This window comes from Choloepus didactylus, chromosome 2, assembly GCF_015220235.1.
Source record: "Choloepus didactylus isolate mChoDid1 chromosome 2, mChoDid1.pri, whole genome shotgun sequence".
Classification (NCBI taxonomy): Eukaryota; Metazoa; Chordata; class Mammalia; order Pilosa; family Megalonychidae; genus Choloepus; species Choloepus didactylus.
Window position 1 is genome coordinate 236,536,752 of NC_051308.1, and position 17,820 is coordinate 236,554,571.

The 17,820-nt window shown below is 36.9% G+C and overlaps 1 protein-coding gene across 1 annotated transcript in view; it reads right to left on the bottom strand.

The window, feature by feature from the left end:
* The window catches only part of VPS13D (vacuolar protein sorting 13 homolog D), a 303,465-nt gene that overhangs the window by 103,320 nt on the left and 182,325 nt on the right, over window positions 1–17,820 (bottom strand). Inside the window, 6 exon segments of the mRNA XM_037828496.1 lie at window positions 3,811–3,960; window positions 4,809–4,925; window positions 6,645–6,824; window positions 8,941–9,049; window positions 9,953–10,116; window positions 15,579–15,687. Of these exon segments, the coding sequence (XP_037684424.1) occupies window positions 3,811–3,960; window positions 4,809–4,925; window positions 6,645–6,824; window positions 8,941–9,049; window positions 9,953–10,116; window positions 15,579–15,687 (829 nt within the window).

Consider the following 17,820-nt stretch of genomic DNA (forward strand, 5'->3'; position numbering starts at 1 on the left):
ACAATCCAGGGAGCATTTATTCAAGAAAAACAGCTAAATCTTGGGAAGAAGAACAAACTCTGTGGCATTTTAACTTGTCCTTTTCCCTTTCCCCTGTCCCCAGCTCCATTACGTAGCCTTGAAAACCAACAGCCCTGCAATCACGGTGAAAACACAGCAGCCTAGTAGCCAATGTGGGGGGGGGGGGCAGTGGGGGGCAGGACTAGTCTGCAGCTCCCCAAAAGTCCTATTCCCTGTCACTATTTGACTTGTCTAGCACCTCTCGCATTCCTGACATTGGTAATTAGTGTCTTCTCTCTTTTTCCTTTGATCAGGCTAGTTAGAGGTTTATTAATTTCACTGATCTTCTCAAAGAACCAGCTTTTGGTTTCACTGATGTTTTCCTATACTATTTTGTGATTTCTACTTCATTGATTTCCACTATGGCCTTTACTGTTTCCTTTCTTCTGCTTATTTTCAGTTAAATTTGCTCTTCTTTTTCAAGTTTCTTTTCCTTTTTCTAAGATAGGCATTTAGTGCTATAAATTTCCCTGTGGTACTGTTTAGTGGCATTCCACAAATTCTGATATGCTGTATTTTCATTTTCATTCAGTTCAAAATACTTGCTAACTTCTAGTTTGACTCCTTTTTTGATTTAGTTTCCAAATATTTGGGCAATTGTTCAACAATTTTTCCATTATTGATTTCTAATCAGTAATCAGTATATGGTCATACTGTGCATGACTTGAATCCTTTTCAGTATATTGAGACTTGTTTTACTGTCCAAAATATGTTCTGTCTTGGTAAATGTTTCATGTGCATTTGAGAAGAAGGTGTGTTCTGCGGTTGCTAGGTGGAGTGTTTTATAGATACAAGTTAGGTCCAGTTAGTAGATAGTGCTGTTGAAGTCTAGTATATCCTTGATGATTTTCTGCTTATTTGTTCTATGCATTATTCAGAGAGTGGTATTGAAATCTCAAACTATAATCCTGGATTTGTCTTTTTCTTTCAGTTCTATCACTTTTTGCTTGACATATCTTAAATGTCTGTTATTAGGTGAATAAACATTTAGGATTGTTAAGTCCTCTTGACTGACTCTTTCATCAGGAAGAAATGACCTTACTTATCTGTGGTATTATTCTTTGCCCTGGAATCTATTCCTTCTGATATGAATATAGGCACTCCAGGTTATTTACGACTAGAGTTAGCATGGTATATCTTTTTCTATCTTTTTTCCTTTAAATTATTTGTGTCTTTACATTTAAAGTGAGTTTCATATAGGCAGCACACAGTTGGGTCTTGCTTTCTGATCTAAATCAATAATTTCCACCTTTTAATTGGGTGTTTAAAGTGTTCATATTTAATGTGATTACTGATATAATCACTCAGGTTTGAGTCTATCATCTTGCAATTTGTTTTCTATTTGCCCTATCTGTTCTTTTTCCTCTTTTATTGCCTTCTCTTGGATTAATCAAGTATTTTCTTTTATTCCATTTTATCTCCTTTGTTGGATTATTAGTCATAACTCTTTGCTTTGTTATTTTCATTGTTTCTCTAGGTTTATTGTATTCGCCTTCAATTTATCAGTCTACTTTCAAATGACATCATACTACTTCATGAATAACCAACTGACAATACTTCCATTTCTCCCTTCCCAACCTTTCTGCTATTGTTATCATGCAGATTACTCTTGCATATGTTATATACCCTTCAAAACAGTGTTATCACATTTTTTTGGAACAGTCAATTATCTTTTAAAGAGATTTAAATAAGAAAAAAATTATATATTTACATGTAGTTATCATTTCAGGTACCCTTTATTCCTTTGTGTGGACCCAAATTTCTATCTGTAATCATTTTCTTTCTGCTAAGGAATGTCCTTTAACATGTTTTGTAGCATAGGCCTGTTGGTAATGAATTCTTTTAGTTTTTGTTTGTCTGAAAACACCTTTATTTCACCTTTGTTTTTGAAAGTTATTTTTGTTGCCATACAATTCTAGGTTAACAACTGGGTTTTTTTTTTTTTTTTTCATTACTTTAAAGATATTACTTATTGTCTTCTCACTTGCAGTGTTTCCAACAAGAAATCTGTTGTCATCCTTATTTTTGTTCCTCTGTACCTAATCTATGTCTTTCTTCTGCTGGCGGTTTTATCACTGGTTTTAATTTGATTTTGATAGGCCTTTGTGTAGTTTCTCTTCTTCTTTTTTTTTTTTTCCTTTGTTTGGGGTTCGTTGAGCTTCTTGATCTATAGGTTTATAGTTTTCATCAAGTTTTGATAACTTATAGTCATAATTTCCTCAAACATATTTTCTGTCCCCTCCTCCCCTCCCCCCTCCTTTGGAAACTCCAATTACCTATACATTAGGTGGCTTTAAGTTCTCTCACAGGCCACTGATAGCATTTTATTTTATTTTTTAATTATTATATTTTCTCTGGGTATTTTAGTTTGGACAGTTTCTATCACATGCCTTCAAGTTCACTAATCTTTTCTTCTGCATTGTGTCATGTGCTGTTAATCCTACCCAGTAAATTTTTCATTTCATTCACTGTAATTTGAATCTCTAGAAGTTTGGTTCAAGGTTTTAAAATATCATCCATATTGCTACTTAATTTTTGGAACACAGGGAATAAAATTATAGTAACAGTTTTAAGGTCCTTCTCGGAAAATTCTAACATCTGTGCCAGTTCTGGGTCAGTTGACTGATTCTACTCATCATAAATTGTGTTTTCCTGCCCTTTGTATATGCGGTAATCTGTGGTAGGAAGACAGATACTGTGAATTCTACCCTGTTGGTGCTGGAATTTTTTATTTCTATAAATCTTCTTGAGCCTTGTTTAGGGATACAGTTAATTGACTTGAAAACAGACTTATCCTTTCAGATGTTCCTTTTATGATTTGTTAAGCGGGTCCAGAGCAATGCTCAGCCTAAGGCTCCTTATTCCTCACCACTAAGGAAAGCCTTTCCTGAGTACTCATCCCAATGCCCTATGTGAGCCAGGTACTGTTCCCTTGAATCCTTCTGGATGGCTAGGAGGGTAGTTTCTTTACATGCATCACTGATCAGTACTCTGCTGAATATCTGAGAGACCTTCGACAGATCTCAAGAGTTTTCTCTCTGTTGCAGCTCTCTCTCGCAGGTATGCTTCCTAAGAACTCTAGCTGCCTTGGTCTCCCTGACTTTCAGCTCTGTTTTTTCAAGTCATCCAGTCTGCTGGGCTCCATTTCAGTCTCTCCTCCCTATGCCATGGCCTGGAAATTCTCTCAAGACAATAAGCTGGGGCAATTGCAGGACTCACCTCTTTTGTTTCTCACCTCTCAGGGATCACTGTCCTTCACTGCTTGATGTCCATTATCTTGAAAACTGTTATCTCATGTGTTTTACCTGGATTTGGGGGCTATTTCAAGTGGGAGGGTGAATCCAGTCCCTGTACTCCATCTTTGCCAGATGCAGAAGTGCAGTTCCTTGTTTCTCCCCCTATGCTGAACCTCAATTCCTCCAACTGTTTAGATAATGTTTAGAAGATTTCCTGTAGTTTTTTCTATATGGCAAGATGGATAACCATGGGTCACCTTCCTCCAGATCACCTTGACTGAGTTATTGAACATAAATTATTTATGGACTGGCTGCTATCTTCAGAATTCTGCTATATAGAAAAATAAGTGAGACAAATCTAGGTAGAAACAACTATTCATGGAATGATCTTTCAAAGGCTTCAAGACACTTCCCATGAAGCATCAATGTTTATAGGACACCAAACATTGGATCTGGCTGGGTGTTCAGCATGAAAACAAGTAGATTAACAACTTCAGAAAACTACCCTCCTTACCTGTACATCCTGGATGCTGAGTTCAAGCATGTGGCTGGTTGCCAGCTGTGTGTAGTGAACATTGATTCCTGTAAGACTTGCAAAGACCAGTTCTTCTGGGACTTTATTAATTAAGGACAGCCCAATTCCACCTTCTAACTTCACAAGTACCTAAAAAGAAATAAAAATATGGCACACTGACGATTGTTTAAAACAGAGCTCTAAGGTAGCCTGGAGAGTACAAGGAAATAAATGGCTGGAAATCCCTCTATTCCTTACCTCTGAGCAGATGAAAACCATTTAGGAGGGTCCTATGAATCATCTCAATGGCTCAAATGCTATTATCTCACTAGAAGCCTTCCCCTTTTAGACACAATCCCATCCCAACTCCAGTCACTTCATTCCTCTGTAGGAACACTGATGATATTCTACATTTCATTATAAGAACATGATTGTTTGAGACTCTTTCTCCCTGTTTGGAATCGAAGCTCCTAATAGGCTATTCACTGAACTTCTATAACATCAAAGACAGTGCTTTATACACAGGAATTTGATTTGTTTAAAAACTCACTGAATAAATATTGAATAAATGTGCCTTTTTCATGTTAACCCTATTTTACTTTTCAAATTTTCATTTTCTTCACAAAGTCCAAACAGGAAAAGGGGAAGGAAGATGTCAGAGTCAACTGGAGTCAAAAAAAAAAAAAAAAAAAAAAATCTAATTTCCTTATTCTTTACATTAAATTCTGTCTTAAATTAAAATAGTTTAGCTTCCTTTATTGTCATTTTATTTTAGGAACATTTGTCACATTCTTATTCCACATAAACTTTGGCTGCCATTTATATGAAGTATTCACACATTCATGTTGTGATAAAATTAAACACCACTAAGTAATACCCATATTTAGAATTTACATGGGCAGAAAGAAAAGAGTAGATCTGAACTGAGACCACAGAGCGAAATTCTGTCTAAACAAACTGATGATCAAAGAAATAAATATACAATACTTTAAACTTACTTCCAATTCCTGTTCCATATCTGGATTCCTTAGTTTCTGCAATTCTTGTTCAGTAACAGGGAGTTCATCCACTTCATATGATGAACGGTCACTTTTCCGTTGACAAAAATCTGTTATCTAAAGTCAAATAAAACACTCTGCTAAGTGGGCTCATACTTCAATAGTGAAATCCATTCTATACCAATTGTATAAACCAAAAGTAACTATATGCTCAAGAATTCTATGGAAATTAATGGTTTTCCAGAACACTGCTAAGGTAACCTTATATAATAATGTTATACACACATAACATAACAATGAAGCAAATTTAGTTTCAAGACTACATGGAAAAGTTCAAGCTGTAGACCTTGAGAGCCTCACAAAGTAGGATTAGGCATCTGTAGCTGATCCAGAAGTACAGCTCATGTCAAAATTGTAAATCTCAAAGACTGCTTCATTCAATTTTTGCCTTAACAGAAGACTGCTTTATAAAAAGGTATTGTGGATTATGATGTACTATCTTGGAGAGTTTACTGTCACATACCAACATCTTTTGGTTCTCTAATTACACCATATCCTAACAAATCCACATTTCCATCCCAGCTCTCTCTCCAGAGCTCCAGACCCAAATTTACATCTATGCATATTCAGTTTCCTTGACTCAACTCCTCATTTTCCCCCAGATATCTGCTCTGTGTTCATCTCTTAGTGATCTGCACATGATCCTTCTAGTTGCCCAAATCCGAATCTCAATCCCATATTTAATCAATCACTAAGTCTGATTATTGACTCTACTCCTCAATAAGCTTGCATTTCTATTAATTTCTCTCCATCCTCCCCCTGCCCAATCCTTCCATTTATCCTTGTTTAGGCCACCATTATGTCTCATCTAGATGACTGAAGAACCTCCTAACTGGTCTTTCTGTATCTCCAGTTTTGCCCACTTCAGTTCTCCACAACACAGCCAGAGTGAGCTTTCTAAAATAAATTTCTGACCTGACTCTTGATTCATTTAGGAAAAACTCAAAATCTTTAGCATGTGTTCCAAGTTCTTCATAATCTTTCTCCTGCTTATATCTACAGCCTATTTCTTACCATGTTCTACGTGCCAGTTAGATAAAACTTCTTTTGGTTTACCAAAAGGGTCGCTCTCTTTTATCTCCATGCCTTCAACTTCTCAAAGTGTATAATTTACTTATTAGGATTAGTGATCATTGTTTGTCTCCTCCTGTCAAAAATGTAAGCTCCAAGAAGGCAGGAATTTTGTCTATTTGTTCACTGATATATGCTCAGTACCTAGAATGGTGCCTGGCTCAATAAATAATTCTTGAATGAACACTCTGATTACTTAGAATGCAAGCTCTTCCCCATTCCCTCTTTATTTGGCTGACTCTATTCAGTTAACCTTTAGGTCTCAGTTTAAGTATCACTTCCCTTCAGAAAACTCTCCGACCTTCCAACAGGCAAGCAAGTCCTTCCTATGTAGTCTTCCATAATACCCTCCACTCTTACTCTCACAACACATTTTAACTTTCTTATTAGGTACTTAATCTATCTTCCTGTTGTTAATGTTGCTAATACAGCGATTACTTAAAGTAAGACATTAATAATTTCTTAAAATGATAACAAGTACTGTTCTTAGCATTATCTTCTTTAATTCTTATAACAACTTTGTGAGGAAAGTCCTAACCCCATTTCACAGATGAGGACATCATTATCCTCATATCCAGCACAAGATCTACACACAGAAAGTACAAATATTTAATATTTATATCGAATAACTATTTGTTGAATGATTAAGCACTGGAGGGAAAAAAAGGACACTGAGTTTCATGTCGTTCCTTACGGTAAATTCACCTGTAGTGCTCTGGTTGGGCCATCTGGGATGACTCTGATGGACAACATTCCAGAACCAGGTCTCATTTTTTGGTTAATGAATTGCTGTTCCAGCGGAACTGGCCCTAAAAGCTCCATGGAAGTGTCAGGACCAAGAACAACTTCAGCTCCATCAAACAAACCGGAAATCCCTCCTTTGGCCTACAAAACATGGGAATAAGATGTAAGAAAAGGCAAAGGCACTGACCCTGACATTTTTACATGCCATTTGAAACAAGTTACGGAATTTAATTCTCTTTTGGGGGGATATGGTTAATGTATAGCAAAGCATTTACTATTTGCTCAGCTTTGCAGATGATGAAAATAATAGGATAATTTGGGTAAGACTACATGAATTGGGGGAATCAGTGGGAGATAATTCCATGAATACAGTATATTGGTTTGCTCTGCCTTATAATAACTTCTAACCATTAAAATAAACCAAACATATTAGCCAAAGCCCTGATTCTTTGAGCAATCTCATTAGAGTTTGCTTAAAATTCAGAAAAATTCTGAAAATAAAACAATTATCACTATCACTCAGTTTTCCAATAAGAAGCAAATTCTAGAGTTGAAAACCTCCCCAATAGGCCCATGGCTGGACAACCAACCCAGATATTCAAAAGACGGTGCCTCTTTTAAAATGCCTCTTCTAAAACAAAATAGTGAATATCACCTGATGCCCAGTTTATTCAGGCCTTTGTAGAAAAGCATCTTCTTGCTATAGCCCCAAGTAAAATGGAAGTGTACAGGATGATGCCTATGGGAGAGCAAATATAGGGCTAGAGGAGACAATAGCAAAGAGTGTCTAGATCCTCTTTGTTAATTTCTAAATACTGATTAATGAAAAAGACACTTTGAGCTAGGTTTATAAGACAGATTTCAACATGGATAAAGTCTTTTATGACTGTTGTTAGATTAAAAAGAAAGTGGAAACATAGACTTCTAAGAGCACGGTCAGAAAATGTTTTAATGCCTTCAATTACTTTATTCAGAATAATGACGTCAAAACAAGCTCATTTGCCTAACCAAAACACATTCTGCTCTGAATACTGTTATCATAGGGTCATTCACAAGTAGTGAAATGATGAAATAGATTCAAGGAACAACAAACATCAGAAAGGGATTTATTTGGTGGGGAGGAGAGGCATGCTCCAAGAGAACTGCAATTACATGAGGTTTAGAAACAAAGAGAAGTAAAGTCAGAGTCAGACACGAATCCACCAATTATGACAGGTCCTCTTTTCCCTCTACAAGTATGAATTGTATTGCTAACTGAAAATCACAAATCCCTTCCAGATGTGTGCTTCATATAACAAGCAGCTTGTCTTTGATGAAAAAAGCTCAGGGCAATAGAGATAAAATAAATCTCACCAAATGGTAGGCAGAGACTACTTACAGTTTTGCTCACTGCCCTGGAGGCAAATCTCCCAATATGGAAGGACAGCCTGGTCTCTACCAGGGACAAACACACTCAGAGTCTCCATCAAGGGTCTGCTGATCAAGTATTTGCCTTCCAGAAAAAGCCCCGGGCAAAGGCATCACTGCGCACACAGTCAAGCACGTAGTTGTGCGATACCCTCAGGCCTCCTAGATGCCTTCCAGGGCCCGTGGTCTCATTTCTGCCTGAAGCCAGAAAGGTCGAAAACCCAACCTCCTAGTGAGTTTCCAAATTCATACCCACCTGTAAAGTACCTAGGAGTTCATTATGGGGTAGACTGGCTGAATAGAGGACAAAGGAAATTGTCCAGCAACCTTCATTCTGATATTTGCTACAATAATTAAAGGTTTATTTGGGCATCACAGAGCATGGTGAGCCCATGGTGACGGCATACTATTTCACCAAAAAATTTACAAGACTGTTCTATGTCGCTATTATATTGACTTCACAAGTCTGACACTAAACAGTCTAACTCAGTTTGGGGGTTTTTAGTTAACACTTTTCTTTTCTTTCTTTTAAAAATTACATAGGTAATTTATGTTATCAAGGAAAAATCCAGGTAAGCCAAGAGAAAAAAAAATCTCATCACTCAGAGGCAACCATTCTTAAAATATATTTTGTACATCCCCTTCAAGAACACTTCCCAAATGAAAATACATAGACGCACAACAAATTTTTTTCACTTTCTCTTAACTAAAATGGGATAATATAATACATATCGTTCTGTAATTTATTTTTCCCATTTATCCCATATCATGCACATCCTTGTTGAGACTTTGTTTCAAAGAAGGCTCAACCACTGTTTGCTGCAACTGGGGATGTCAAAAAAACACTGACCTGGACAACCAACCCACGTAGCCCGCAGGTCAGTTTTCCTTCTCGGAAACTCCACGTTTGAGTTGTGCTTCGCCTGCGGTCAGGCTTTCTTAGCATCAGGGGCTCATATCTGGAAAATGTAACAAATTCTAAGACAAATATCTCAGGCCTTAAGAAAATATCAAGATTATGGTTTTGTTCTTCTTCTTTGCAATATCCTCTACCCTCCCTCAAAATCTAATGGGCAGTAGCTTGAATCCTATGGCTAGGAAAGAGGAATAAAACAAAATGTAAAGCAACAGAGAGATGGACACAAAGTGATATTAAGATTTTAAAGATTCATAATACAACACAATAATATATGTTCTCGCATTCTGAAAATGAAAAGTTATGTGGTATGCAAAGGGATATCTACTAAATGTGTTTAAAACCTTTTCAAACAGTTTTTCTGTTTATCTCTGAATACTTTTATTTTATATCAGGTTTTAACTTGCAAGTCATCTAAAGTCTTTGGAAGTAAATAAGGTACAAATCAAAAACAAAGACATGGACATTATGCAGAAATTAAGGCACAGGGCAAATCAAATAACTTATTCAAAGTTAAAGGGCTGGTTTGAATAAAGGGAGTTACTCATAAACACACACTTAAATATTCTCTTAATAACTTAATTTCTACTTTACTAAGATTAAACAAAATTCTTAAAAAGAAAAAAAAGAAACTTCACTTTTTTGGTTCTGGTGTGGGGGCTAGAAGTTTGGATGAAAGAGACATTTGCTTTGCATAACAAACCTTTTTTACTGCTTTAATTTTTAAACATCTGAATGGGTATTTCCATAATAACTTTAAAACACATAATGAAAGGTCCAATACTCATATTTTGGAATTTGACAAATTTCTGTCATTGAAGAAAAATACAAATATAAAAATTCAAAATTTCACTTCATTTATAGAACTCTGGCTTTTCAGTGTAGATTTCCTCTGAGTTTGAACTTGGAGGCAATGAGTTGAATCAAAAGTTGCCTAGAAAATTACCTGTTGTCGGTTACTGCAGCAAGGCCGGCAATATCTAAGACGGCAGCGCCCTCGGCAGAGCGGGCTGCTAAGGGCCTGCTGGGGTTGTGGGGGACTGAAGAGCCCTCATGGGCCAGCACGCCTGTTCCAGTCATCCTCCACAGCTGAGAACGTTTCCCGGGTTCCTGTTGAGGAGACACACATGCAAAGACAGGGAGCGCTATCACAGGTGGCCACAGATAGCTCTCGCTTCGGCAGTTTCATACAACGACTGCATAAATTCTCAAGTAGGAAGTGGATGTAGACATTTTTCCACATTATGTACATGCTTAATTCAAATATTCATTATTGTCAATCCCTAGTTGCATTTAGGGTGAAATACGAAAACTCAAATACTTCTTGAATCAACACCAAAAATTTCAAAAAAGTCAATTTTCAAAAAATTTATTCTTTTCATATATCTAATATTTTTAGTCTTCCAAAAATTATAAACAACAGTTTGGAAATATAATATAGTCAATGAGAGTCAGCTTAATTTCTTATCCCAGCTATACTGCCATGGTTACTCCTGCTACAAACGGGTACCCTTAGAAATTCAAGAATGACCCTGTTACATAACGTGAGTACTAAGTATATGATATTCTCAATATTTGATAATTGGTAATCCTCATAACTCTCAGACAACAGAACTTACCAGAGTTTTCCTTTCCTTTCTCCCCATGTTTATAATGGAAGTATATTATATTGATGATTTCCAACTTATAACAGGATTGTATTCAAAGGTTAACAGAATCAAAGGTTAATAACAAGGTTGATTCTGAACAAAGTTGACTGTATTCAAGGTTATATTAAGTTGCTTGTTGCTAATTCTAAATAAATTTTTTCTGTAGGAATATTTTATAAATAGCAATTGGGATTTCAGTCTAATCCAGGAAAGTATATAGTCCATTATATACTAAAAGAAACAGTAATAATAATAATAATATTTATTCAGGTTTACCATGTGTGCCAGGCATGATTCCATGGGATTTATATGTAATAACTCATTTCATCCTCAAAACAATCCAGTGAGGATTGTTATCCTTATTATCCTTAGTTACAGACGAGAACATTAAGATTCAGTGAAATGAAGTAACTTTCCCATGGTTACACAGCCTGCAGGTGGTGGAGCCACAGTGTGAATCCCCACAGCCTGCTTCCCGAGCAGAGCGGGCATGCCTGACCACTCTGCACACTGCCTCTCTTAAGACAAACCCTACGGCTCCATTTCTGGAGCACCTCGCCGTTTAGAATATTCTCTCTGTGGGAAAGCATACTCCACCTAGATCTGTCAGGATCACACCCACTTTCACCAGGGAGGAGCTCCTCCAGGGCAGCAGACACTTCTGGGTACCACAAACTCATTAATGTTCTATGTCTGTACTGCAAGGACAACTTTTGCATTACATCCTACAAAGTAAAAATTAACAAAGAAGTATGAATCCTGGAGTCAAAATGCTACAAGCTTAAACCCAGCTGCACCATTTACTAGCTGAGTGACCCTGGACGAGTTACTTAAACTCTGTTGCCAAATGAAAAGCACTTGGAACATGCATGGCACAGAGTACGGCCTTAATAAATTTCTGCTATGCTATTATTATTATTACATCTCTTTATATAGCACTTTATGTACATTATCTTAGTTGATCCTTCTAACGAACCTGGGAGGTCAGCAGGAAAATGAGGCTCAGAGAGGAAAGTGAAGTACCAGATATCATATATCTGGTAGCAAAATCAGAACTCAAACCTAGAAAGGTACACTGCTGTTTCTACTTTGTTCTACTGTCTCCAATGTTTGCAAAAAAAGATGATACTAAGCTTTACTTCTTCATGTGCAATCCCTGCAAGCTTGCTTCTCTGTTCACATAAGAGAATACATTTAACCACAACTCCAAAACCACATGGAAAAGCATCTTAATTATCCTGTTGATGCTCCAGTTTGGAAATCAAAGGACAGATGCCCCAAGAGAGATTAAGATTTTATACATGGATTCTTCCACTGCAAGTCCACCGTAAGTTGGAAACTACCAACATTTCCATTTAAAAACCTGAGATGTACCATTTTTCTTCCAGTGAGTTCCCTTTCCCTCTTTCATCAAAATATATTCCCCAGACCAACTGATGGAACCAAGAAAGGGAGAAGTTTATGGGGGACTGTGAGTTTGGGGGTAAGGAGCAGGGTGGCCCCAGGCGGAATATTAAAGCCAAGTGGAACAAGGAAGGCATTCACGCAGGCTGTGGGCAGCCCAGAGTGGGGTGTTGAAGCCCAAGGGGGGCTAAGATAACATCCATGCAGGGGAGCTAGGGTAGAGAAGCCTAGAGTGAGGCATCTGAGCCACACAGGGGTGAGGAGAACAGTCCTGCTGGGAGTGGAGGTAAGGGGGTGGGAGCGGGGCTGCCCAGCACACAGGAAGCAGAGCCCAAGTAGGGTAACAAGAGTGTCCACGTAAAGGAAAGTTTGTTACCTACAGGGGGACTGAGCAAATCAATAAATACATTTACAGTGTTGGACAGTGGAGTTAAAAATAAAGAAAGGGAGAAAACTAGAATGAAACTTGTGATGTTGGACTGGAATTGGAAATATTAATGTGAATTCCTGGTTTTTAATACATAGAGATAGATATAGAAATATATATGTATATATGTTTAATACATAAAATATGTATATGGATTTGCCTATGTATGTACCTCTGTATATACATTTATAAAATCTACTCTGGGAACAATGAAATCACAATAGCAACAAGCACACCTACTGCACATATCTTAGGTTTATAAATATCATTCTCTAATGAAAGGGATCAGCACTTAACTGCAGCCTTGTGAGACCCAGAGGAGAGGACTTGGCTAAGGTATACTTGGACTCCTGACGCTTGCAACTGTATAATAATAAATGGGTGTTGTTTTAAGGCAAAAAAAAAAGGGAATGCAGTACTAATATATGCTACAACTTGGACAGACCTTGAAAACATTATGCTAAAAGAAAGAAGCCAGTCAACAAAATACCACTGTTGTATGGTTCCATTTATATGAAATATCCAGCACAGGCAAATCTATAGAGACAGAAAATAGATTAGTGGTTGATTAGGGCTGGGGGTGGGGAATGATGGGATGGTGTGGCAGCTAAAGGTGATGAAAATGTTTTGAAGTTGACTGGGGTGATAGCTGCACTTATCTGTGAATATACTAAAAATCATGAATGGTACCCTTTAAAAAGGTGAACTGTATGGTAAGTGAATTATATCCCAATAAAGCTGTTTAAAAAAAAGGGGGGGGTGGGATCAGGGCTCCTTGAAGAAGTGAATTCCAGGAATGGGGCAGAGAAAGTACAAGAGGGGCCTGGAACATTTCTCATGCCAGAACGCAAGGAAGTGCTCAAGGATCATGGGCACACAAAAAGGACACAGGTTAAAGAAGCTGCCACAGGTCAAATATGAGAAAAACTAAGCACTAAAATAAATAGTAATTGTAATGGACAATCCACAGAATAAAACAGGAATCCAGACTGATATAAATACATGCATATATAAGCAAATTGAAAGTTTGACGAGGAACAGGATATTAACATAGTCTCAAAGTACCTCTCCACAAAATACTGATGAATTACAAATGAAAAAAGAGTAACTTTACAGAATCCTGGCAGACCCACCTTAATTATGTGCTCAAAGTTAACATCACCAGTATTGGGACAAATCAAAATCTCAGCATCAATTTCTGTAAAATTCCTATCAAAGATACATTACTCGAATCTAATTATCAGGAAATATTAGGTAAACTCAAATTGAGGAAGAGTACAAAATAACTGGCCTGTCATCTTCAAAACTGGCAAAGTCATGAAAATCAAGAAAAGACTAAAGAACTGTTCCAGGACCAAAGGAGACCTAACAATTGCAATGAGTGATTCTAGCCTGCACCCTTTTGCTGAAAAGGACATTACTGGGACAGCTGACAAAACTTGAATGGGATCTGAGGATTAGACACTAGCAATGCATCAGAAATAATCTTGATTTTGATGGTCGTTCATATGGTTATGTAGAAGAATGTCCTTGTTTGTAGGAAATATACACTAAAGCATGTGGAGCAACATGTCAACAAATTAAGTTTCAAATGGTATGGGGAAAACAAAACTTCTTTGTACTGTTCTTGCAATTTTCCTGTAAGTTTGAGATGGTTTAAAAATAAAAAGTAAAAAACCAAAAATCAAACAAAAACCTAAGATGCCAAACTTCCTACTCTTGGTTTCCAGTTAAACAGAACAGATCCATTTCTTAATGCCAATTCATACATCTTTACTTCAATTTATTTGTCAATGCGATTGACTCATTTACAATCGACCCTCCTATTCGCCAGTATTGATCCTCATCAAGTGAAACAGTAACTGTGAAAATGTTCTGTCAATTATTGAATTTTACTATTATAATATGTTATCATCTGCTTAACAGCCCCCTAGACCTTGGAAATTGTACATAAATTTACCATTAATATTCTGCTGATCACACCCCGTGACCATATCCCACTTGCTAAATCATCTTATTCACGAGTTGGTTTTCACTCACTCTGACAGCCTCAACAACTTGAACATTCTTTGAGGTTATCTGACAACATTATTTCCAAAGGCTCTTCCATTTTTCCCAACACGCCTGACTTCTGTCAGACTTGCCACTTCTTTTAGATTTCAGACTTATTGTCTTTCAAAATTTGTTTTTAAAAATTCTCAATAAAAGCCTCCGAAACTGCTTACTCTCAATTCCTATGCCCCATGGCCTCCTATCACTATTCCCAAATCTTATTTCCAAATTGCATCTCCCACAGAAGCACTGCCTTATATAGAACAGTCTAATCATATTTTAAGCAAATTTGACTCATGTATCTTTGGAATGGTGTGAAATAAAATCACATATTAAAGTTTTATTTTATGTGCAAAATTTGAAATAATTTGAATCCCCCTCCCCAAATTAAAAATTTGTCAAGAATTATATAACCCCAAAGCCAAGTGACTCATTTATCTACATTGCTACTGTGTGACACCATTTTAGGTGATAGAGACACATCCTTTGTCAGCAGTAAGTGGTAAAGAGAAATCCTGTGTAAGGCTTATTTTTTAATTATGAGGTTTAAATTACACAAAATCTTCAGGAACACATCCCTCATGTAATTGTGACTTCCCTTGGTATCTGTATTGCCTGTTTTCAAACAACTACCACTGAGGGCCACCCTCCTCTTAATGTCCCTTCTGTTCCCAAACCTCTCATCTTTACATCTGACCTATTTATTACCAGTCCTTCTATCGTTTTTTCATATTTCAGCCAAATTTTACTGTCTTTTTTCTCTATAAAAATAGCATAAACATTTCTCTAAACTGACTTGAAGGGAATGTCAAATTGAGTTTTTTTTCTCTTTTCAAGCTGACTTCCAACTTCACACTTAAAAAAAATGTCAGACTGATAAATTTCAGAGAGCACCTGAGTACTGCGCCTTGAGCAAGTCATTCAACCTCTCTGAGTCTCCATTTCCTCATCTGTAAAATTAAGAGTTTGTACTAGATGGGCCTAACTCCCTTCAAATGCTGAAATCTTTTATTATAAACTCCAATTTTTAAGCTTCTTACCTTCTTCTTTAAAATGACTCTTTGTGTCTTTGGCGAGACATCTAAGACAAGCTCTGCACAGGTAATGGGCTTATTGGAAGTCACAGGCCTTCCTGTCCCCTCTGGTAAACTGGAACAACAAGATTGGTTGACTGATTGAGTGAATGACAGACAGAAAGACACACACACACACACACACACACACACACACACACAAGCGCGCACACGCACGTGCACGCACAGTCTTCCTCCCCAGGCCCCTCTCCCTCTCTTTCTCAAGCTCTCATAAGCAAATGCCTGAAACCTCTTTGAAACAAATATAAAGGAAAAAGTCTGACTCAAGTAACATAGAGATCAGGCTTGTATATTTTTTTCTGCAGAGTTCAAAGATTCATTTGTCAGAAGACATACTATGACATTTCCCTCTCCTGATAATTTTAGTGGCTTATAATTTAGACATAAAAGGATGACTACATATCATTAGAGGCAAAAACAAAAAATCAAAACCCATGCCAGACATTCCAAAGGGCCAAAAATTGGCTCTATTCTTTGCCAAGCAGATCAACATCATTACTTCTCTAAGTGTTGGCAAGAAATTAGAAGTTCCTCTAGTATGAAAAGAAAACAAGGGTTCATAGACACCTTCCTCCAGTTCAATAATCCTGTTGTGTTTCTTTGTGACTTAAGAATCCTAAGCTTTATGGAATGCTGCAGCCTAGCTAGACTGTGGGGTGTCTGTACGAAGTTTTATTTAGATTATTCTCCAGTTTCTGTTAATCCCTATCATCAAAAAATGGATTGATAAATTCAGAGCTAAAAAAAAAATCTAATCTTCTTTCCCATCATTAATTCCTTCCAAGAATGCAAAGAAATAAATAGCATTTAATATCCCCTAAAAGACAGTTCAACCTCTTAGTACACCAAGATTCCCAGGAACTTCTCTTTTTATGTGCTCCATATCTGTTCAACCCATTTAGTTCTGCATCCTCCATTACAATTTTTCAGCTAAAGAGCTTAGTAACTATTGGAATTTATAGAACATAAGGAAAAAAATATGATCTAGCAACCAGATTTAGAATGGTTTTTCAGGCACTGGCAAGTTAACCATGTCACACAGTTGAGTCTATAATCTTTAAAAACGAACAAACAAAAGCATGATTAGTTCAATTGTTATAAGGAGAAAAAGAGCCCAGCACAATCATTACCAAAGAAAATTGCAACAGATGAGGAAAAGGATGGTTATTCTCAGTAAAGACACATATTCAATCCATTGGTAGTGAAATCTCCACTATAAGTAGACGACAAAGATAACCAAGGCCCCCAGTGTTATTTTTTGGGACTTGGGAATATGCAAAAATATCATTCATACGCAAAATTATCCAGAACATTTCAGAAAGGAACATGGCTTTAAATGTCCAGTTCAGGTTGTTTGTATTTGCAATTCTAAAGACTGCAATGACAAAGATTCAGATTCACAGAACTTAAAAAAGTGGCCCCCTACCTTCACCACTGAAACAAACACTGTATTTACATGTCAGTAGAAAGACTATCTTTTGAAAGTCCAATGTTTGAGTCTCTATGTACCAATCAATGTACCAATTTAACAGCAGAATTGGAATAAACTCTATTCTTCACCTGAGTTTTCAAAATACAACTAGTCAAATGACAATGAAGATTACAATTCTACAGTAATTAGAATTATTGTGAATTTCAGTTACTTTGCTTGGCTTTAGGTGAATATTAAAATAGACCCTAAGTGTCTGCCTCACCATATTCTGAATGGGGGACAGGAATCTGAATGATGACTTGACTACTTATGATGAAGATTAGTCAGTTTCTAGCTTCTGTAAACTGGAACAACAAGATTGATTGAATGACAGAAAGACAGACAGACACACATACACATACACACACATACACACACACACACACACACACACACACACACACCACAGTCTTCCTCCCCACCCCCCTCTCCCTCTCCCTCTCAAGTTCTCATAAGCAAATGAGCAGACTACAGACTTATAAAACAGCAGCAAGAAAGTTTAAAAAGATATTAAAAATAACTTACAGGAAGAGAAATGTAAGACATAATAAGAATAATGCCTTATAGGAAGAGTTATTATATACTAGAATGTATTATTGAGGGAAATCTTTAAAAAGAGAAGTCTTACCTATTTGGATCAATTTTAATCTAGCCACAAGGCAAAGGTTTAGACTAAATGACCTCTCAAGATAGACTCTGAAACCTAGGACTCGGTAA